The 24152-nt window shown below is 39.7% G+C and overlaps 1 protein-coding gene and 1 pseudogene across 1 annotated transcript in view; one reads left to right on the top strand and one right to left on the bottom strand.

Annotated features, from left to right (window-relative positions):
• Window positions 1-240: 240 nt before the first annotated feature.
• The window catches only part of ASCC3 (activating signal cointegrator 1 complex subunit 3), a 294902-nt gene continuing 270990 nt past the window's right edge, over window positions 241-24152 (top strand). The window contains exons 1-3 of the mRNA XM_040983825.1: window positions 241-443; window positions 12451-12576; window positions 17601-17751. Coding sequence (XP_040839759.1) covers window positions 12487-12576; window positions 17601-17751 — 241 coding nt within the window. The 5' untranslated portion in view covers window positions 241-443; window positions 12451-12486. The remainder of the gene's footprint in view (window positions 444-12450; window positions 12577-17600; window positions 17752-24152) is intronic.
• Window positions 9161-9628, bottom strand: LOC121158781 (annotated as a pseudogene).

Here is a 24152-nt window from a genome sequence, read left to right as displayed (position 1 = left end):
ACGACGTCAAGGACCTGGCTGACAGAAGAATTCGCGGGAAAAGGCTCTGAGGCAGCCAGCGCGAGCACGGCGCGCGCGCCCGCCCCTCCTCAGCGCGCGGCCGGGAGCGGAAGCCTGCGGCGCGCGCACGCGGCGGGGCGGGGCCTTGGAGAGACGACGTGCCGACGTCGCGGCGCGGCGGGCGGGTGACGTGGAGATCGGCGCCGGCTAGGCCCCGCCTCGTCCCTCCCGGCCCCGACGGCGCGTCTCTCCGGCTGCCGGGCAGGACCGCGGCGTTGGTGCTCGGGGTCCTGGGCTGGACGCGACCCCGTTCGCGAAGCGTGCGGCTGTCCGCTGACGTCGCCGGCCCCTTCACCGGTGCTGGAAGTCAAAACCGAAAGGGTGGGCGGCGCGGAAGCAGGCGTGGAGCGGCAGGGATGCGCTGCGCCTGAACGGGCCGAGAGGTGAGGAGGTCGGAGTGGAGACGGGCCCCGCGGTCGGGCGGGCAGGGGGAGGCGGCAGCGGCGCAGTCCGAGCCCCCGAGCTGTCATCGCTCTCGGGGTCCCGGGACGGGCACGAGATCTCCACCAGCCGCGCCTTCCCCTCCGCGAGTTTGCCGGTGGAGGTGGGGCTGAAACTGAGCCGGAGCCACGTACAGTCCAGGTGTTAGGCTGCACAGGCTGGCAGCTTGGAGTGACTTTTCTGTTCGTGGATAATTTGCTTGCCTGTATGTCTTTACTCTCTTAAAAAACCATGGTGACTCAGTTTCGGAGAGAAAATTGACTGCTTGTAGTTTTTTTGTTTGTTTGTTTGTTTTTCCCTCCACACTGAAAAGAGTTGAGCACGGTAGACTGAATTCAGCAGTCGAGGTGTCTAGAATGTCAGTTTGAATTAAGACAATGTTTGTGAACGGGCATTTGTTTTAGATAGACTTATCATAAGTTAACATATTCATGAATGCAATGTTTTCATGTAATTGCTATCCACATGTGCAATTCAAACAAGTAGCCGTGTTCTTTCATTTTAATAACCTGTATATCAGATTTCTTGTTTCATAGATTGCAATAACTTTTTCTGGTTTTTTGATTTCTCAAAAGTTGAGAATTCAGGCCTTTTGAACATGCTCCAGTCCGTGTTGTGTCTTCTGTTTTTAGTGATGATTGTACTTACAACTGGTGCGTGCAGTGAAGTGTAGCTGAATTACCTTATTTGAGTGAGTTGGTTTCTCATGGGTTAGGTTTCTTGGTCTCTGCTGTCATTCATGTTTTCCTGAATGTGTATAGCCTGTGTGTCACACCCGTAGTTCAGCGGCACTCCTGTAAGAGAGAATCATGGCTAGGGTTTCCCTTTCATGCCATGCGTCTTTAGTTGACCAAAGCAACACTACCTCCCCCCACCCCCTTAATTAGAGTTTGTTAATATCTGTGTAACTAGCTGGCAGTGAAATAGAAGCAGATCATTTTGCTTGAACACCATACTTGGTATTGTTTTTGATGGAAAAAATAGTGTGCTCATAAACTGTTGTTTGCCAGCAGAGAATTTCTGTTTTGTAAAGTTGGTATAGCTGTCAAGCTCACAGTTGGAACCTGTGGTCCTAACTACTTTGATTTGATTAGTTGCTATGTTTTAATGATTTGTCATTATTAAGAGTTCTGTATACAAAGTATATTTCTGTAGGAGCATGTAGGAACATGTATGGTACTAACAAGTCAAGTTTTCTCCTGGTAATAGCTCATTTGGGAGTAGTTGTCATAAGCCTTTTCCATTACAAAATGTGGCATGACTTTCAAGTTTAAGATGAAGTTCACCTGAATTTGAAAATTCAGTAAACACAAACATTTCTGGAAAGTAAGAATTCTATATGCTTACTCGAGAGGAGGGGTAATACTATGGTTTTAGCAGCCATCAGATCCCAGACATTGTGTCTGTTTCCTCCATTATAATATAGTTATTCCACATAAGGACTGGATTTTCTTGTAACTTTTACCTCATGAAACCTAAGATGCATTAGGCAGTCCCAGTTTATATATTCATTAAACATGCACCACATGATTTAAATCCTTGGTCTTCAACATAGCTGAGCAAATGAGTCTGAGAAATTTACTGTTGAGTTTCGTTTGCCTAGTTGATTTGCTGTGAGGTTTTAACAGGTAGTTGTTTTTCTGATAGTGGCTGTAACTGATTCAGCGTTCATGACGTCTAGTTTATATTCCAGCATTCTGTCTAACTAAATCTTTCATTTAAAAAGGTGTACTACAAGTAATTTTGTAAACTCTTCTCATTTTATGGATTTAAAAAATTGATGCCCCAGAAAATTAGCTGATTATCCTCCCATTGACCAGAAAGTGGCATCTGCATACATTCTTTTTTATTTCATTTTATTTTTGACAGTGTCATTCTGCCTGTTCCTGTTGTTGTTTTAGAATATTTATCTATGTGTGCTATTCATCTAATTTTGGTAAGGTTTAATTGGTCTGCCTTTATTTTTGTGATTCACTTTTCAAAGTGACATCTTAGGAACTACATTTATTATCAAAAGTTTATATGGGGGCCTGGCACAATAGCGTAGCAGTTAAAGTCCTCACCTTGAGCACACCAGGATCCCATATGGGCGTTGGTTTGAATCCTGGCAGGCCCTGCTACCAATCCAACTCCCTGCTTGTGGCCTGGGAAAGCAAAGTTGGCTGAAAACTTTGGGACCCTGCACCCACGTGGAAGACCGGGAAGAAGCTCCTGGCTTCTGGCTTTGGATTGGCTCAGCTCCATCTGTTGCAGCTGATGGAAGATCTTCCTCTCTGTCTCTCCTCCTCTCTATATATCTGCCATTCCAATAAAAATAAATAAATCTTTTTTTAAAAAAGTTATAGGGACATGAAAAATTAGGTTAGTATTTGAATAATTATATAATTGAAAATTCTGGTAAAAAATTTATAGTGAGTACTAAGTACTCTCATAACAAAATGATTGATAATTGAATATTTATTTTTAAAGAAGAAGTTCCTACCTGGTTATTCCATACCTAAAACAAAGATTACCCATCTATCAAATCAAAATTTTGGGGGGATTGTTTCTGTAAGCATATTTTTAAGACATTCTCCAGTAATTTCAGTACTGTCAATTTATGTTGTTTTAGAACTTGTACTTTAAACCTTTGAATTCAAGAACTTCCTTATTTTGGGTTACATTATTAAGCTTGACTTCGAAAGGACAATTTATCCTTGATTTATGGAGTAGTCAGGAAAACAATCAGAAATTTTTTCCAGTAATTTGAAATGTTTGTTGGATCATAAATTAAGTGACTGGCTAGGACTTTACTCAGTTGTGGATCACTCATAAACATGGCATATAGATTTGGGAAGGAAAAGCTCATGCTATTCCAAGAGAGGAAATCTTTACTTATTGGCAAGACAGCTTACCATTTTAGAAAAATTCCTTTCCTTTTCTTGGAAATGAATATGATATCCACCACACCAATTAGAAACAGCATTTTAGAAAAGTGCTAAATTCTCCCTCATACACAAATAGAAATAAATGCAATTTTATGTTTATTTTAGGAACTTAACCGTAAGATCCTACTGTAAATGGTTTTTATGAAGAAATAAATATGAGGGTGATACTCAATTTACAAAAAACAATTTCAGTAAATCTCTTCAGTGTGCCTGGATTTTGTCAAATGAGACTTGCTTTAGAGTATTACCTCTGGCACTAGAGAGGCTGAGCAAACATTCTTCCTGAGCATTCTTGATGCACTGAAGGAAGCTTTGCAAATCTGTTAGCAATTTCTGTACTCTGGGAATTGGACTGGTAAGGGAAACCTAAAAATTACTTTTGAGCAGGTTCACAGTTCAATGCTCTGAATACACAACATCCAGCAAATATTTATAGAAATCCTAGGCACAGGCCAAGCACAACAGGGCAAATGTGGGAAGAGCAATTCATAACACAACTTCTGCACTCCTGGGTATTATTGTGAAGATAAATGGGTTTGTGAAATAATTTAGTATATTGATATGAGGCAAGGCTTTGCCACTTCGGTGAATTTGGCATGGTAAAAAATAAGTTATTAGGAAATTTGAAGAGTGGCTAATTTAATTTCAGCTCTTCAGAAATCCAGTGGACATTTTATCTTCATAATGTTTTTGGAATATGTCTTTTTTTTTTTTTTAAAAAAAAAGGTTTATTTATTTTTATTAGAAAGATTTACAGAGAAGGAGAGACAAAGATCTTCCATCTACTGGTTCACTCCTCAAGTTGCCACAACTTCTGGAGCTGGGCTGATTATTCCCAAGGCTTTGGGCCATCCTTACTGTTTTCCCACGCCACAAACAGGGAGCTGGAAGGGAAGTGGAGCAGCTGGGACATGACCCAGCACCCATATGGGATCCTGGCTCAAGGCGAGACTTTGGCCAACAGGCTACCACCTGCGTGGGGCTGCTTCTCTCGATTTTTATTCTAGCTTCTTGTCCCCACAGTGGTACCTGTGAAACAGTTGCCTGTGATGAAAAGCCAGAAAGTCCAAGAGCCACAGTCCAGGGCAGGGTGTGATGCCTTAGTAGAATATGCAAGTGGGATGGAGTTTGGGAAGGATTTAGTTAGCATGAGACTTTCTGAGAATTTCATGGAGTTTCCATTATGACATCTTTTTCTTGGTGTCAGAGAAGCAAGTACATTGTGAGTATACTAGTGAATGTAAGGGGTGGAATTAGAATGCAGGGCTAGAGGCAAAATTGTGTGAAAAATCTTTCAGCTCAATTATTCTTACTTAATCTTTCTTTCTAGTTCAGTAACATTTAATATGATTTACTGCCACCTCCTTCTAAAAATTTTCTCTCCCCGTAGTTATAAAGACATCACAGAAACTTTTTTTTTTCCTGGTCTCCTTAGCCTCTAGATGTTTAAAATTTGCTTTGAAAACCTTTTTCTCTTGTCTGTTTTTTAAAAGCTTGTGTTTCTCCTACCTACTCTGTGCATGAGTTTTTTCCTTCATTTGACAGCTGAAGTGCAATTCTAACAATTTCAACTGGAATGTTATACAGCCATCTCAAGTTCAGCAGGTTCGTGATTGAACTTACTGTCTTTCCCGTGTCTTACTCATCATCTGAACAAAACAAGCCTCTCTGTCTTAGCCCTGTACGCTGTGCCATCAGCGTTACCTGTAATGTGCAGGTCAGTTTCCCCATCGCCCCCCACAGCAGACACAGAAAATAAGTCAGCTAGATGTGATTTAAATACTCATTTGGATATGTCCATTTTTCTCTGAATCATTGTTATTACTTTCGGAACTCGTTGTCACTTCATCTTTATTTGGATCACCACGTAATTTTGTATTCTCTCTCTGCTTTCAGCTCTGCCTTCCTGCAGTCATTCCCTTCATTTCAGTGGTAGTAGCACTTACCAAAGTCAAGTCAGAATTTTTTTTGAAGAAGTGATTTGGGATTAGGTGATTTCCAGACTTAACTGTTAGCAAAACCCTTCATGACCTGACTCCTGCCAGTCTCTCCAGCTCCTCTGACCACATCATTCCTTGACTGCTACATTGCAGTCATCTTTGCCATTCCTGAAATGTCACTTGTTGTCACCTGGCTTCTGGTACATGCAACCTTCTGCCTGATGAGCTCTTCATCTTTGAAATATTAATTTAAGAAACTTTGTGACTTCTTTTCTGGCTAGGCTGGATTTACCTGCTATATTTTCTGACAACTTTTTAGTACAGCTCTTTATAGGAGTCTCTGTGTTGACTTAGTCTGTTTAATTGGCTTCTCTTTCCCTTTAGACAATGGGAAAAATAAGCCCAGGTGCTTATTATTTACCTCACAGAGCTGTAGCCTGTAGCTAATTAGAATAAATGATAGCTAAGAAATATTGGTTAAATTAGTGACAATTGTGTCTATACTTATCCATTATTATTTTGTTTCTGAGCCTACTCTTGTCCTAGGGTTTCCAGTAACTAATAATGCGTATCCTTACCTTTTCTGCTTTGTTTGAGATTTAGAAAGCGTTTACCTAAATATTAATAATTGGTAGTTTTTTTAAATGTTTATTTTCATCTACTTGAAATGCAAAATGTCAGAGATAGATCTCTCCACTTACTATGTGCTTACCAGCCAGGATTGGACCAGGCCAAAGCTAGAAACCCAGAACTTCTTGGATGAGGGAATCATAAATGGTGGTTTTACCCACTGCACTACTAGAGGTACCCTACATATTAATTTTAAAGTTTCTACATGTGTAATTTTGAGTTCTTTGAAAGAATGGCATGAGAATAAATTACACGATTAGATTTTGTTAAGGACATGAAAGCTTTTCTGTATTTAGGTAAAGGTAGTAGCTTGTAAAATGCCTTCTTTGTTAAGATTGAAATAAATGAAGTAATGAGTTTCTATGAAGAATATATTTTTTTTAAAGATTTATTTTTATTATTTTTTTATTGGAAAGACGGATATACAGAGAGGAGAGACAGAGAGGAAGATCTTCCATCCGATGATTCACTCCCCAAGTGAGCGCAATGGCCAATACTATGCCAATCTGAAGCCAGGAGCCTCTTCTGGGTCTCCCATGCAGGTGCAGGATCCCAAAGCTTTGGGCCATCTTGGACTGCTTTCCCAGGCCACAGGCAGGGAGCTGGAAGGGAAGCGGGGCTGCAGGGATAGAACCGGCGCCCATATGGGATCCCGGGCATGCAAGGCGAGGACCTTAACCACTGTGCCACCGCGCCAGGCCCGAAGAATATTTTTGAGGTCTTGAAGAAGTAAAATATAGGAGGTCAAGCTTGTTAATATTATCTTCTTTGTGACAACTTTCTTCCCTCTGTCCTTCCTGCCATTTGTTGTGCATTATAAAATATTTATTGGGAAGCTTGCTCTGGGCATTGTTTTAGGTGGTACGAGCTCATGCTCTATAGAAAGAAACTGACAACAAATGCAGAAATCTTGTCATGTCTCAAGTGTTGTGAAGGAAAGTAGATTGGGAAAGAGAATGAGCAGGAATGTGGTGTTGTTTCAGATGGGTGGCTGGGGCGGGTCAGTGATTTGGAAATGCTTGAGTAAAGACCAGAAGGAGTTGAAGGAACTATCAGTGTGACAGTTTGGGGAACATTGAACCTGTGTGGTATGCTTATGACAGGAGGCCAGTGTGGATGGTCCAGAACAAGCAAGGGGTACTATAAGAGATCAAATTGAAACTTAGGAAGCTAAATTATTTGGGACTGTTGAAGTTTATTGGGGTATGGGAAACCTTTGGAGGATATTGATTAGATAAAGGCTACAATGTTGCTTAGACTTTCAAAACAGATTATGATTGTTTATATATGGAAACTAGATTTTTAGTGCTAAGTGTTAAAGCAGGAAGGCTAGACATGAAGCTGTAAAACACACACAACTTTAATTTGCTGTCCAGTTTAACTTTTTCATTTATTCATTTATTTATTTGTACTGTTTATTTACTTGATTGAAAAGGAGAAGAGAGAGACAAAGACATGGGACTGGCTGGAGGGAAGTATCTGCCATCCACTGGATCACTTCCCAATATCTGCAACAGCTGGGGCCAGGGGACAACCTGAAGCTAGGAAACAAGAACTCAATCTGAGTCTACCCAGTGGGTGGCAGAGACTCCAATATTTGAGCCACCATGTGCTTCCTCTCTGTGTGCTCAGTAACAGGAAGCTGAATGGCAGTGGAGCCCAAAGTCAAATCTGGGGTCTCCAGTGTAGCATGAAGGTCTCCCAAGTGCCTGTCTCTCATTTTAATTCTGACTTTATCTAACTGGTGTTAGATTTTTTGTTGTTGTTGTTCATTTTTTCCACTGAAACTTATAAAAGTTGCTATTTCAAAAATCTGGAGACTTTTGGATGACCGCCTTAGGCTTAAGAAAACAGTCATTACAGTTAAGGAGGATAGATATTTTTGAAGTATTAAGAGTGGAGTTGCCAAGTAAAATACAGGATTTGTAGCTTATTATGAACTTGCAGTAAATAACAAGTAATTTTTTAGTATAACTGTAACCCATTCAAGTATATATCAGATATTTTCAGAAACATGTTTATAGTGTAAGATTGTTTGTTTACCCAAAATTCAAATTTAACTCTGCATCTTGTATTTGTTACATCTGGCAACTCTAAGAGGAGAACTTTATATATTGCTAGGTCCGACTGTATGAAAACAAAGCTAGGTAATAATAGAGTTTGTACCTCTTGAAAATGTTGTTTGGACAGTGTAGTTATCCATAACTCTGATCATGAATAGCAGAGAATATCAGGAAAGTGATGTTGCTGTGCCTCGATATTTTAAGAGTATGAACTCAGCGTTGCAAATTTACAGACATCAAGGACAAACTAAAGAACTTGGGATGCAGGCCCTTGAGGAAGAAACAAGCTTAGCAAAAATTCCTAAGCTACATTTAGGCATCTGTTCAATGGCAGGTCCTTAAAAGAAGAAAGTAAATGCATTTAGCTACTAAATCTGCTTTCTTATGCTGGGGATATTGGAGAATGGACTCTGGATAAGAAATGTCAGAGTTTGTTATATAAAGTGGAATATTAGCTTGTTAAAGGTGGGAATAGTAAGAGTGCCCAGATAATCTATGTTCATAGTCTCTCAAAAGCCTGAGAATGTTCTGATAGTGTTTTCAGAATTTGTGTATTACGGATAGTTTGGCGCTTTTACAAACATTACCTTTGTTACTAGTCTCTGTGTTTACTTAAGCTTGATTATGAAATATTTCCAAAATATAGAAAAATTTAGAAAAAATATGTCAGACAGGGGTAGCAAGTGTTAATTTTGCCTTTTATGTGTCAGATTATTTTCTGTTAAAAATTTGAACAATTTTTTTTTTAATTTTCTCGCTTCCCTTTCCCAGTCTGCTTCGAAGCTGGTGTATATGATTCTCAAGCATGTTTATACATATGTCTTTGTTTTAAAAAAGTTTTGTTTGTTTTTGTTTTTTATATGTAAGGCAAAGTAAGACTGGGAGAAGAAGAGACAGAGATTCAATCTTCTGGTTCGCTCCCTAGATGGCCCCAATATCCAGGGGTAATATTGAAACTGAAATCATAGCAGTTCCATGCTCCGACTGTGTTTTCTAACATGATTGGAAACTGTTAAAAAAATAGTTAAGCCTAAAGAAAGCATTCAGATAGAGGGCACACTGTTAGGTGGTAAATATTATTTTTTTGTAAGACTTTTTTTTTTATGAGCCAAATGTTTCTTTATTCATTTCTTGCATTTGAAGTATTCTTCAGTGACATCTTTGGCTTGAGATTCTTTGCCATAGTCCTTAACGACTACGCAACTGCAGCCAACCACTTTACGGGGTTTCCCCTCTTGGTCAATTTTACAGAGGCCTACCCGTTCCCCAGATTTCTTGTTGTCATCAACCTTAATGAGGTTGATCTGGTATTCAGCACACAGGGCCTCCACCAACTTGACATACCATGGGCTCATCACAATTGGATGCCAGCACACAGGTGAGCTTGGCGCTTGTCTAAGGCTTTGGTAGCTTCACGGATGCCACGCGCGAGGCCATCGTGGATGAGGGCAGTCTTGAGCACCTCTTGCAGAGCAGTGTTCACGTCCATTACACCTCCAGCAGCGATGCCTTCCTCGGCCATGGTGGTGGCTTACGAGTGAAGCCCAATCTTGAATGCACTCAGGCCTCGCCTCCACGCGGCAGGAAAGAGATGTAAGACTTGTTTTTTTAAAGATTTATTTATTTATACTTATTGGAAAGGTGGATATACAGAGAGGAGGAGAGACAGAGAGGAAGATCTTCTATCCAATGGTTCACTCCCCAAGCGGCTGCAACAGTTGGAGTTGAGCCAGCCCAAAGCCAGGAGCCAGGAGCCTCCTCCAGATCTCCCATGCAGGTGGAGGGTTCCAAAGGTTTGGGCCATCCTTGACTGTTTTCCTAGGCCACTGGCAGGGAGCTGGATGGGTAGTGGGGCCTGCCGGGATTCGAACTGGCGTCCATGTGGGATCCTGGCGCGTTGAGGGTGAGGACTTCAGCTGCTGTGCCACTATGCCGGGCCCCATTGATTTCTTAGATTGATGTTCCTTGATAACTGAGAGCATTTGGTCTAATGTCAGAATAATTGATTTTTGTACCAGCTTTGGTTCCTGCCTCATGTTTTTTGCTAATGTGGACACTAGCAGGAATCTATGTTAGCTCAACTATTTGCATTCCTGTCACTTCTGTAGGAGACCTTGATTGAGTTTCCGGCTCCTGACAACTCCTGGCTATTGTGGGCATTTGAGGAGTGAATCTCACCTTTTTGTGACTCTGAAATAAATACCATGTCAAAGAAAGTTATTTTCTAAATGTGTCTTTAACCTGCTGTATCATCTGTGTACTGCTGGAAATACTGATTCTCCTGTAACTCTTGTTGGTGTCTGATTTGCTTCCAGTTGACAGCACAATATATATCTCTAGATGTTTCCAGAATGTTTTTTAGTTGAGAGTTGTTTTAAAGGCTGGTTTATCTTATGTGCCATTCTTTAGGGAACCGTGATGGAAAACAAAACCTGTTGATTATGTTTTTGTTAAAAAAGAAACTTTAGGGCCCGGCGCGGTGGCGCAAGTGGTTAAAGGTGCTCGCCTTGCACGCCCGGGATCCCATATGGGCGCAGGTTCTAATCCCGGCAGCCCCGCTTCCCTTCCAGCTCCCTGCCTGTGGCCTGGGAAAGCAGTCGAGGACGGCCCAAAGCTTTGGGAACCTGCACCTGCGTGGGAGACCCAGAAGAGGCTCCTGGCTTCAAATTGGCATAGTATCGGCCCGTTGCGCTCACTTGGGGAGTGAATCATCGGACGGAAGATCTTCCTCTCTGTCTCTCCTCTCTGTATATCCGCCTTTCCAATAAAAAAAATAATAAAAATAAATCTTTATAAAAAAAAAAAAAGAAACATTAACCAGGATAATCTCCCAGGAGTATTACATTTAAAGGACTCTACTAATAATAAATGTAATTGGGCTGTTTAACTAGAGGCTAGTTTTAGATGCTTTTTTTTTTGTAATATTGAATCAGGGAAGATGTTGGCTGTTTTTTTTTTTTTTTTTTTTTAGTAGTTACTTATTTCCAAGTCAGAGTTACAGAGAGAGAAAAAAATAGCGGAGATTTTCTGTCCATTAATTTACTTCCCTAATGTGTGCTGTGGTCTGGGAAGGGCCAGGTTGAAGCCAGGAGCCTGAAGTGTCTTCCTAATCTCCCATGTGGATGCAGTGGCTCAAGAACCTGGGATGGTTTGTGCTGCTTTCCCAGGCACATAAACAAGGAGTTGGATGAGAAGTGGAGCAGCCTTGACTCCAGCTGGTACCCACCTGGGATGCTGGCATTAGAGCCAAGTCACTGGACCTAGGTCTCAAAATGTTAATAAGGCTATAGCACCAGTTTCTTCTCTCTTTCCCTGGGAATTCTCTCCTTATATAACTAATTTAATTCTTTACTGTTCTCCAGTCACCTTATTATGATTATTTCCTTTTCTCTGTTTCTCTTCCTTTGATTCATATAGCCAAAATATCAGATATGCTCCACTGCTGTTCTGTTTGCTAGGAGCCTCATTGAAATGATGATCTTGGGGACAGAAATGCTATAACAAGAAAAGCTACTACCTGTGATACTGGCTTCCCATGTTGGCACTGGTTTGTGTCTTGTCTACTTGCCTTGTGAGTCAGCTCCTTTCTAATGGCCTGGGAAAAGCAGCAGAAGATGGCTCCAGTGCGGAGATCGTGCCACCCATATAGGATACCAAAAGAGTTTTCTCACTCCTGGCATTAGCCTGCCATAGCACTGCATCTTGCAGCCTGGGGAGTCAACCAGCAGATGGAAGATTTCTTCTGTCTGTCCCTGCCGCTCTTAACTCTTTAAAAAAAAAAAGAAACTCTTTAGAAAAAAAGGAAATAGTGGTCTTTATCAATGAGCTTAATTTTTGTGGGGTAAAATAAGTTACTTAGTAAGAAAGATGCAAATATTAATTTATATTGTGCTTTAATACAGTTTTTAGATTTGGTGTTCAGGAAAGATGTTTTCTCAGTAGTTATGTTTTTCACCAAGATTTTAAGTCTAAGAGACAGATGCATCAGGATCAGATAGCAGAGAATTCCAGACAAATGGAACCACTAGACAGTTATATAATTTGAAAAGAATGAGTATCAAACAAAATTGGGGAAAAGATAAGAAAATGTCTTTGTTGATATTAACAGCAATAAGACCATATAAGGCCTGGGAAGGTGTAGATTTTCAGTGTATGTTGTAGTGTGAAACAGTTGTCTGTTTCTTTTTCTTTCCCTCAACCTTAGCCAATGTGTTAATAGAAAATCTGAATTGTTAGAAAAGTATATCAGGAGAGATTTTCAGTTGGTAGGGATTGTTTTTTGTTAAACTAGTTGCTTTTTCTTTTTTTTCACAGGTCAGTTTATTAGATTTGATTACATTTCCTTTCTCTGAACACATACATTTTTTTGTTTTGTTTTGTTTGTTTCAGCCTTTCTGATTGTATGGATCACTGATTGAATAATAGATGGCCTTACCTCGTCTTACAGGAGCCTTGCGCTCCTTTTCAAATGTCACCAAGCAAGATAATTATAATGAAGAAGTGGCTGACTTAAAGGTAAGTTTTTTACATGAAAGCTATTATCAATATATAGTATAGGCACATATTTGACATTCCTATTCTCTGTTCTGAGTCCTTAAAATGGAAATTTATTCTTGTTTGGTGTGTGATCAAGAAGGAAACTGTTATACTGATGTTTCCTGTTGGAATACTTTTGTTATGCACCTGCAACTGAAATGTCAGTGACAATATAAAGAAGGATGATAATAAATCTTTTGTTAACTTTTCTTCCCTTTAAGGATCTGCCATGGTGATTTTTGTTATGTAATTTGGTACCTTAACTCTGAAACGTATAAGGTTTTAAATCCTTGGGTCCAGCATGATGGTATAGTGGTTAAGGTCCTCACCTTGCACGCCCGGGACCCCATATGGTTGCTAATTCTAATCCCAGCAGCTTCGCTTCCCGTCCAGCTCCCTGCCTGTGGCCCAGGAAAGCAACCGAGGATGGCCCAAGGCTTTGGGACCCTGCACCGGCTTCAGAGGCCCAGAAGGGGCTCCTGGCTCCAGATTGGCTCAGCTCCAGCCGTTGCGGCTGCTTGGGGAGTGACTCATCGGATGGAAGATCTTCCTCTCTGTCTCTCCTTTCTGTATATCCACCTTTCCGATAAAAATAAAATAAATTAAAAAAAAAAAAAGCTTTTAAATCCTTATAGCAGTTTTATTGATTGAACAGAAACAGTATTTATACCTAAAAATCAAAATTAAAACAATCTGTTGAGCACAGTAATTTGTCTCCTAATTGGTGGGAGAGATATTTAAGACTTGCAAAACTGTCATTTTTGAAGCTCCTTTATGACTAATATATCACAGTTCTAATTCCAACAAGAAGCATTCCATGTACATCAGACACTGTTTTGATGTTTATTGTAATCAGTAAACCTGGTTTAGTAGTAATTATCATGTAGACAGGTATTCACATATAATTTATTCCCATAAAAAGTACTATTGTTACTCTTCCTGTACATATAGCTAAATTGAAGGAAGTTCTACATAGATTCATTTTCTAAACCACAAATCAGGTAGAAGGTTGAACAAAGAATTTCTGAAGTCTTAGAAAGGTATAAACATATATTTACAAATTTATAATTGTACAAATGTACAAGTGTGTATATGACAAACTGTCAGGATATTCTTTATATAGTTATCAATAAAATATTTAAAGGATGTATTCCTAAAAATGGTCTTGACATTTAGTCTATTTGCATAAAATAACATAAAATATCACAGATTGCGTGGTTTAAACAACATAAATTTGCTTTTGCACAGTTCTGGAGCTAGAAGTCCAAGTTTAAAGTCTTGTCAGGCTTGTTTCTTCCTAAGCTTCGTTCCTTGGCTTCAGAGAGTACATCCATCTGTATGAGTACATCTCTTTGTCCAGATTTTTCCTTCAATGGATACCACCTTAAGGGAATTAAGGTCTACACTGAATGGGTGGGCAGGTGGACTTTTCTTTTCTTTTCTTTTCCTTTTCCTTTTCCTTTCCCTTTTTCCTTTCCCTTTTTCCTTTCCCTTTTTCCTTCCCTTCCCTTCCCTTCCCTTCCCTTCCCTTCCCTTCCCTTCCCTTCCCTTCCCTCCCCTCCCCTCTCCTCCCCTCCCCTCCCCTCCCCTCCCCTCCCCTTCCTTCCCCTTCCCTCCCCTTCCTCTCTTCATCCCTTTCTCTCTCCCTCCCTTCCTTTTTCCCTTCCTCCTCCCCTCCCTTCCTTCCTTTCTCATTCTTCTTTCCCTTTCTGTCTGTCTCTCTTTTTCTTTCATCTTAAAAGCTTAATCATTGTTTTTGAATGTTCTGTCTCAAATGCTGTTACATTCTGAGATACTAAGGCTAGGAGTTTTAATAAAATGACTTATTGATTTATTTAAAAGGCAAAGTTACATAGAAAAGGGGAGAGATAGCAAAAGATTTTTCCATGTGCTGGTTCATCCCCAAATGGCCTCAGACACCAGTGCTGGAACAAGCTGAAGCCTAGTGCTTCACCCATGTCTCTCACATTAGATGCAGAAATTCAAGCACTTGGGCCATCTTCCACTGATTTCCCAGGTGAATTAGCAGGGAGCTGGATCAGAAGTGGATCAGGTCTCAGACTGGCACACATGTGTGATGCCAGTGCTGCATTTGGTAGTTTAACTTGCTGTGCTAAAGTGATGTCCACAGTATGTCAATTTTGAGGGGACACGATTCACTTCCTGGCTTATGAAAAGTTAGCAAAGGTGAGGATATTGCTGTCACAGTGATGTATTTATTTATTTTTGATATTCAGTTTACTATAGTTTGATCCTGCATGGGATTTGGCATTACTTATGTATGCATCCAGTATTTCAAGAGTCACAGGAAGAACAAAATTTATTATCATACTTACATTTTTATTGTTTTTGGACACTTTGGAATTTTGCATCTTTTAAGTTACAGAATGTTGCTAAAAATGGAAGTATTAACGGATTTAATATTAAAGAAGAAACTTTTGGGCACATTTAAATACTTAAAGGATGATTGACTTTTTTCTAAGATTATTTTTAATTGAAAGGTGGAGTAAAGAAGAGAGACCGTCTGTCTGCTCATTCACTCCCCAAATAGGCCCAAAATATCCTAGTGGGCGAGGTGTAAGCCAGAAGCCTGGCATTCCCTTCAGGTCTTCCCTGTTGGTGGCAGGTGACCAAATACCTGGGCTACTTTCTGCTGTTTTTCTAGGTCCATTTGCCGAGAGCTGGATAGGTGGCAGAGAAGCTAGAAGCAAACCAGCTGGTCTCTAAATTGGGACACCAGCATTGCAGGTGGCACCTTAACTCACTGCACCACAGTACCAGCTCAAGGATGATTATTTTCACTGGGTAAAGGTCAATGAAACTCAGCAATATTGTTGAGAACTTGAAGACTTGAAGCTTAATGAACTATGCTTAGGAAGAAGCAAGCTCATGTAATATAGTTTATAAAGGAATTGGCCCTTGGCTGCCTTAAGAAAATAAAAAGCAGTCTTAAATTTCTAACTCCTTACTTGATTCTATTGGAGAATAATAAAATTCTTTCTTAGTAGAATAGAATTTTATTGCTGGAAGTGCATAAGTGGTTTTTCACAATAATTGCTCCATTTAAAGATTGATTTTTAGGAGTAGATTTTTGGCAATCTTTAGGTAGATAATGATAAGGAATTTTGTGAGACACAAAACAGTTCATCTTTACAGTTTGAAATTTTACATTTCCACAGCAATTAGTATAGGATACATTTTATATAATGTTGCGGTCTTTTTTTTTTTCTCTTAAGATTATATTTATTTGAAAGGCAGAATTAAAGGAGAAAGGACATGGGACATGGAGAGAAGGAGATAATAGGGAGATTGATTTTTCCATTCTTTGATTCCCTTCTAAAATTCTAGAACAGATAGGGCTCGTCCAGGCTAAAGCTTAGGAGTCCCAAGTTTCTGGGTTTTCTGCATTGATGGCAGAGGCCCAAGTATTTGGGCCATCTTCTGCTACTTGCTCAGACACATTAACAGGGAGCTGTATCAGAACCTGCCCAAATAAAACTAGATGATACTGCAGTATGGTATGATTTCATTGTAGGCAGCAGTGTAACTTGTACAACACTGACCCTAGTGTTCCAGTCTTAAAGTTGTTTCTGTCCTCAAGGTTCTTTTTTTTCTTTTTCCTGTGTTGAGAAAACAGGTTAAAGAACATTTAAAATTTGTGTATAAGAGTACATGCTTATTCGTACCATTTCATGTATTCCTATAGGCTTAGTTTTCGAAGATTTATTGCTTTATTTGAAAGACAGAGTGATAGACATGATGAGGGAATGAGGGAGGGAGAAAGAAAGACAAAAAGTCACCTTCCATCTGCTGGCTTAATCCCCAAAATAACCACAGCTGTTGGTGCTGAACAAAGCTGAAGCCAGGGGCTGGGAGCTTCAACTGGGTCTCCATGTGGTTGACAAGGACTCAGGTACTTGTCACCCATTGGCTCCCAGTTACATTAGCAAAGGGCAACATCAGAAGTGGAGCAGCTGGACTCATGATTTGAACTGGCACTCTGTATGAAATGCTAGTGTAACAAACAGCTTCTAAATGTAGGCTCCTTTGGAAGGCCTTCTCAAACTTTTCTGAGAAAGGGAAATGGTATATACTCATAATGAGTCTCATTTTACTGTAAGTTTTATGTTACAAAATGCTCAACATGAAAAGAAATAGAAAACTAAGGTGAACCTGTAAGTACCTTAGATCTGTTATAACAGCTTCATTCAATTTGTGGCAAATATTTCATGTCTGCCTCTCTCCTGAAAAATGCCCAATTTTGCCACTCTTAGATTGACTAGTCCCAGCCTAAATTAGCAAACTGAGGTACAACAGTAGTGGATTTTGCGGTATCAGCAGTGCCAGGTTTAAGTTTATAGTTTCTATTTGACCTGCTACTTTCTTTGGCTTGAAAGCTTCATGATTTTTATGCGGGGATCAAAGCCAGTGACACACGATTTTTATTATTTTTTTGTGATCAGTTCTTCAGAGTGAGTACACTTTTTGTTGTGTCAAGAAAATAGTGAAAGAAGAAGAGAATCTTCTCAATGCTTAACCTATCCAGGAATCATGTTTAGAACAGCAGTGCTTACTTGAAATATTAAGTGTTCATGAGAATCTGATTTTCTTTAAATGCTTTTTGATAAAAAGCATTTAAACACATATTGTCTAAACTGGTAAAATAGCAATTTGAGAAATGAAAAAATGTGGGATATGTTCAGTTGTCATTCTCTTGTAGATGTTGAACTTCTTTGATGTATGAAAATGATTTTATACTGGATGTATTAATTAAAAATGTAAAAAATGTTTTCTTAACTAACTTAAAACAAATAATCTGTGAAGTCACATTTGAGTAAGTTCCTTCTGAAAGCATCAATTTGGATATGAATTATGTACATATATGTTTATATATATATTTGAGGGTAGTGTCAAGTTGTATTATGTGCTTCAAAATATATGTGGTCACTATGGATCTGAGAAAAATTGGAACCATTACTTCTATACATTATGCTGTTTTTCAGGTGAAGAGAGCCAAACTTCATGAGCAAGTTTTAGATTGTGGCCTGACATGGAAGAAGATAATAGAATTTTTGAATGAAAGACTGGAGAAAAGTAAAATGCGAAGCATCAATGAAGACTTAAAAGATATATTACATGCTGCAAAACAAATAGGTATAGTTGATTTTCTTTTTAAGAACTAGCAAAATTCAAAAATAAATTCTTTAAACTACGTACTATATAGTGAAAAACATTTCCAGGCAACTATTCTATGAGCTTAGGATATACTAGAGTAGTTGGGGAGAAGGCAGAAGCAAACTAACAAATATAATTCAATCAAACATGATTTATAGGGTGTTAGGATTTGAAAACCACTACCTTGACTGAATTAAGTATAAGATAAATTAAAATAATGTATCACTAATGAAACTTAAAAGATGTGTAGCTCAGTCTTCTTATTACAGATGTCTGTCTAATACAAGGAGAGTGGCAGTACTTAAGATGCACTTACACTGCTCCATTTCCACCTTACACTCTCAGTCTCTTCAATTGATTATATTTGAAGAACAGTATCCTTAAAATAGTAATCAGGTAATATTAACATCACTTGCTTTCCCATAGTCAAATCCTGTGAATTTAGAATGGAGATCTTCCATCCACTAGTTTATTCCCCAAATGTCCAGTACCTATGGGCTGAATCAGGCTACAGTCAGTAACCTGAACTCCACCTGGGTCTGTCATGGATGTTGCAGGGAACCCTGATACCTGAGCCATCATGTTCTGCTTCTTAGGATGTATATTAACAGGAAGTTGAATTGGAAGAATATAAGCCATAACTTGAACCATACACTGATACAGTATGTGGGCAAAATGCCTACCCCGTGGTTTGTCTTTTAGCACAGTTTTGTTTTAATTGAATTAAACAGGTAAGGCAAGAGAATAAAAAATAACTCCATTTCATTTGAATATAACAAAGTATTTGGCACTTGTTTAAGACCATGTATATGGTAGTATTACATAAGTAGTGTAATGTTTCTCTTTGCATATATCTGGAGGTCTTTTCCTTATGTGTTAAAGTAACTGTCCTTGATGTTCAGCTTGTAAAGTACATTTGATCTCTGACTACATGGCTTAAGAGTTTTCTCTTATGTTCTGTGATTCCTTTCTGATCTCAGTAGACTTTGCTCTATTAGATTATCACATGTTACATAAGTTTTAGGATCTTTTTCCCATTGTTTGATAATTGTTTACTTTCTTCTCACTGATAGACCTTGAATGCCGTGATGATGCAGAGAATATTGTATCTTTGTATTCTTGTGTACTGTAAAGAATATAATAGCTTTTTCAGTAAACCAATGAAGTATTGAGAAGTCAGTGAAATGTCTGCTATCAACTTTACTTACAGTCCTGATGGTGTCTTAGAAGTGGCAGCTTTTCCCTTTTATGTAAATTTTTACTGATTTATTCCCATAACCACTGTTTACACCTGACATATTCTTTCATGTTTTTACAATTTGATTTTCCCTGCAAGAAAATTTTAATTATAAAGTAGGACAGGTTTTTGAAGGAATAAACATGGATGGACTAACTTGTATTCTATGTAACAGTAAAGCTTTGTTGAGACACTTTATGTGCTTAAAACCATTTTAAAAAATAAAATGGCGAAAATTCACAGTGGCAGTCAGAATGAATGTTTTAAATCTTTTTTTATATTTTTTTCTTTTTTTTTATTTTGACAATCTTTACATAGTTAATTTGGGTAAAAAGGTTCAAGGGCAACAGGGAAGTGGGTAAGACTATTATTTCCATATTGTTTCCTACATGTATCTGAGGTAAATGGGGATGTTAAGGGAGAAGCACCACCCAGTTTCCCATCCACCGCAAGTCCCAGATGTGGAGCATGCTCTGAGATACTTGCTCAGGTGGTTTTGATAGTTCACCAGTAATGAATTGCTACCAGTCTCGCCTCTCCAAACATTATGAGGTCGTTTAAGAATCCACTAATTGACATTGTCCATCATAACATCTCTGTTTGCTCAGTGTTTCGCTGCCAACATATAGCTGAGGTGGTTGATTGACCTGTTCTGTCTTCTCTCTTTTCATGGTTAGGGTTCTGAGTCCAGCATTTTGACTGGGAAGATCCCCAAAGAAATTTTGTCTGAGGTGTTCCCAGACTAGAATCTTTAATGTACTAGCAAGTACAGGGCCTGGCACAGTCCATTGCTCCAATCAGCTGGTGGTTGCAATTGCTGGGTTGGTTCTGTTTTCAGCCCTTACTTCACTGGAATCAATGAGTGCTGCAGTCTAGCCTGGTTCTGCCCAGCACATATTCAGCCCTCGCATAAACCAGTGGGAGCTGCAGCCTAGTTGGAGCGACCCGCAATAACCCCCACCAGGCTTGCCCCCTACCCTGGTTTGCCAGTATGTGTAACAGACCAGTCCAGTCTGTCCCACATCCCATTTGGCTCTTGTACATGTCAATTAGCATCGAAGCTTAGATCCATCTAACCAGCTCAACAATCAAGCCCTCCCGGGTGTTGTTGAGTGCCTCTCTGTCTAACCACCCCAGCCCCCGTCCTAGTTTCTGTGCCCTCCTGTGGGAGTGGTAACCCACGAGGTAGGAGCCCACTATTTCCCACCCATGTCTCTCACTCCCGGATTATGCATTATCCAGGTGGTTCTGTGGTCTGACTTGACAGAATTAGCCCCCAGTACTATCTTCTGCCAGCTGTTGCTGCAGCTAAGCCCTAATAACCCTCACCCACTCTAATTTTGTTTGCACAGTAGGAATAATCAGCCCAGCCTGGCTTTTCTCTGATCTAGTCCACATGAGAGAATGTTTTAAATCATGATTTCAAGAGGCCAGTAACATTTTCACAGAGTAGACAGATGGTAGGATCAGGGTCAAGCATTCTAGGTGCATAAGTAGAAGAGCCCTATAATTCCCTAATCAGCTCTGTAACAGATATTCTCTGCCAGGACAAGAACAGGATGTTTGAAGCTCTATCTAGAGCATGATGATCTCATGATATTACTCTAGTCTGGATCAAGAATCAGCCAAGATTTAGCTAGTTTCTGATAGTGATCAAATTATTTTGCCACATAAAGTACTTTTCTATTTTGTAACCCCTGATTTAGTTGGATTCTGTTATCTTTAGCATCTTTTTTTTCACATTTTATTATTATTGCTATCATTTTATGATATAGTTCCATATTCCCTTATCCCCTCCCCAGTTCGCCCCCCTCCCAGTTTCTTTATATCATTACTAACATATAGTTCTTCATACTCAGTCATATATTCATCATTGCGGGCATGGACAATGGCAGAGAGTCCAAAATCCTATTGTCAAAATATAATATAAACAGTTTCACTGTAAGTCCATCTTTAGAAACAGAAATGCATCCCACACTGCATCCTCACATCTGGTTGTTAGTCTCCATTACATAACTACTGTAGATTCCCTTAAATGAAAAGTCATGATACAAAATCAACAATAGAAAGAAAAATAGAAATTTACAATGCCATGAAGTTAAATGACATGTTACTAGATATGACAGTCTTCATTACACAACTACTATACCTTCCCTTAAATGAAGAGCCACAAAACAAAATCAACATCAGAGAGATAAAAGAAATTAACAACACCAAGAAGTTAAGCAACATGCTATTAAGTGTCTAATCTGTAGCTGCAGAAATGAAAATCAAGAACCTTCTTGAAGAAAATGATGCCCCTGCATGATCTATGAGTGATTGAATGATTTAATCAGAAGAAAATGTTTTGAAGAGATGAAACCAACAGAAAATATCAAAACCCATGTGATATAGTTTCCGCTAATCTTTGTTGGAATGTGTCTCCTCCCGACAATAAACAGATGGGTTTTGTTTTTTTAATCCAGTCTATTAATCTATGATGTTTGATTGAGCTTAAGCCATTTACATTCAGAGTTAAATATACATAGGTGGTACTTTGGTCCTGTCATTTTAGCAATGGGTTGTTCATTGGTTTAGTCTTCTGTTGTCATTTTACTGGGATGTTCTTCCTATTTGCCTTTGATTTTGGTAGGTGCTATTCCTCTTCTCTGTCAAGAGAACATCTTTCAGTATCCTTTGTAGGGCAGGTTTGGAAGAGGCAAATTCTTTGAGCTTTTCTTTACTCTGGAAGAATTTTATTTCATTTTCAAAGATGAAAGAAAGCTTTGCAGGGTATGTTATCCTAGGCTGACAATTTTTTTCTTTTAGAATCTGGAGTATGTCCCTCCATTCTCTTCTTGCCTGTAGAGTTTCCTGTGAGAGATGTCCTGTGAGCTTAATTGGCATTCCTTTATATGTCAATTGATGTTTTTCACGTGCACATTTCAGGATCTTTACTTTATGTTCAATTGAAGAGAATTTGATAATCATATGTCTTGGTGAATATTGCTTTTGATCAAGCCTGTTGGGAGTTCTGTGTCCCTCCTGGATCCTGTTTCCCAAATTCTTTCTCTATATTAGGGAAATTTTCCCTTATTATTTCATTAAATATATTGTAAAACCAGATTTTCTTTCTGCACCTTCTGGGACTCCCATAACTCTTATATTTGGCCTCTTAATAGTGTCTTTCAATTCTTGAATACTTTTTTTGGCCTGATCCAGCTCTGCTTCCAGCTTTTTGTTTGCTTCTCCCTGGTGACAGGAGATATCTGCCAATTCTGAGATTTTTTCCTCTGCTTGCTTCATTCTATTTTGGAGACTCTCCACTGTACTTGTAATTTGATCTACTGTGTTCTTAATTTCTGATATACCAGCCTTGATTTGCTTTACTGCTTCCTTAAATTCTTTGAACTCTTGCATGAGCTTCTCATTTTTGACCAGAATCTTCAAAATCAGTCTTATGGATTCTGTGTCCCCCATTTTCTCGATGTCTTCCTCAGTTAACTCTGAGGTTGGCAAAGGGTTTTTCTCCTTTGCAGGGGAGTTTTCAGTAATATTCATTGTGCCTTTGTTTCTTCTTTTGCTCTTGGTCATTGTACTTCTGGTTAGCAGAGTCTTCTCCTTGGGGTAGGTTTTTAAGCTGTGTCACCCACATGTCTACAGTTCAATTTTACTTATTGCAGTTGGTACACAACTCTTTGCTTGCAGCCACTTGTGTGACAACCTCCAGCAAGTTCCAGGTCTGGGTTCTTATGTCAGATATCCACCGTGTTCTCCACAGCCCCAGCTCTTGGCTCAACACTCTCCTTTTCCTGTGATACCGTGCTGAGGCTGCACTGTTGTCTCTGCAACCTTTCTCCCTCTTCTGGTTGAAGTGGGTTCCAGGATTAGAGAGACACCAGGTATCCTATCTAGTTAGGTTGTTGGTGGCACTGATCTTGTCGAAACCTGTTGCACGTTAAGTCTGGGTGCCCCATGGACCTAGATTGACCTAATTTGACCCCTACAATGTAACAGTCGATATTATTTTCCTGTGGAACCTCAGCAAGCCTCGCGAGCTCAGCACATGCGGCAGTTCTCTGTTGTCCCCTGCAGTCCCAAAGCTGTTGTCACAGTGTGCAAAATGGCGCCTGACATGCTACCACAACAGTTCTTGATCTGCTTGCCGTCAGATCCGAGGGCTACCCAGTCATGTCCCGGATGGAACCTGTAGAATGCCACGTCGTTGCAGTTCTCCGAGTCAGAAATGAGCTCACTCCCTGCTCACAGCATGCTCAGTCCTTTCCCTTGCTCTTTCCTCTTTACGCAAAATGGCGCCCAATTCAGCTCTAGGGGGCTGACTGGGCTATGAAATTCACTCTGTTCTCACACTGCCTGTGATTTGCTGCTCTGTCTCTGCTCCTGGTTAAATCAAACGGACCAGCAGGACTGACAGCACTTTGTCTGGATTTACCTCCCATGCTCCCAGTGAATGTCCCTTCCCACCTGGTTGCTGTTGGAGTTCTGTCTGCTGTTGGAGTTCGGATCGCCGTGCTGGAGCATCATTCACTGCAGCACGACACTGCTGTGCCCGCTGCTTTCCTGTGTCTATCAGTCTCCAGGTACCCCTCTGCTGTTGTTCTGTCCTTTCCTATTTCCTGAAATATGTCCTCTCTGCTCCATCCTGATTGAATGTTTCTCTGTCCGATTAAACGTGTCCTTACCCTATTCCGCCATCTTGATTCTCCTATCTTTAGCATCTTACTTTAGTAATTTTGCTTCTAAGAATTGTATGAATCAAAACATAGGATTAAACATAATTGACTTGCGAAGTGTGGTTTAGGCAGGTCCACTTTTTTGTGAGTTATTAGGTACATCTGAATTTAAAATTTTAAAAATGAGGAATCAGCAACCAGAGAGAAATCACTTCCTAAAGCAATGACTAGAAAAGGAAACACAAAAAATGTAAGAACCTGGCAATTCTTCCTGTAGAAGTAAGGGTACACATTTAGGATTACCTGTTTTTTTTTTTTAAGATTTATTTTTATTATTTTTTATTGGAAAGGCGGATATACAGAGAGGAGAGACAGAGAGGAAGATCTTCCGTCCGATGATTCACTCCCCAAGTGAGCGCAAAGGCCAATACTATGCCAATCCGAAGCCAGGAGCCTCTTCCGGGTCTCCC

Source organism: Ochotona curzoniae, unplaced genomic scaffold (genome assembly GCF_017591425.1).
Source record: "Ochotona curzoniae isolate NIBS_2020 unplaced genomic scaffold, NIBS_Ocur_1.0 contig_3819, whole genome shotgun sequence".
Classification (NCBI taxonomy): domain Eukaryota; kingdom Metazoa; phylum Chordata; class Mammalia; order Lagomorpha; family Ochotonidae; genus Ochotona; species Ochotona curzoniae.
The sequence above is the reverse complement of the archived record's forward strand: the minus strand, read 5'-3'. Positions and strand labels throughout refer to the sequence as shown.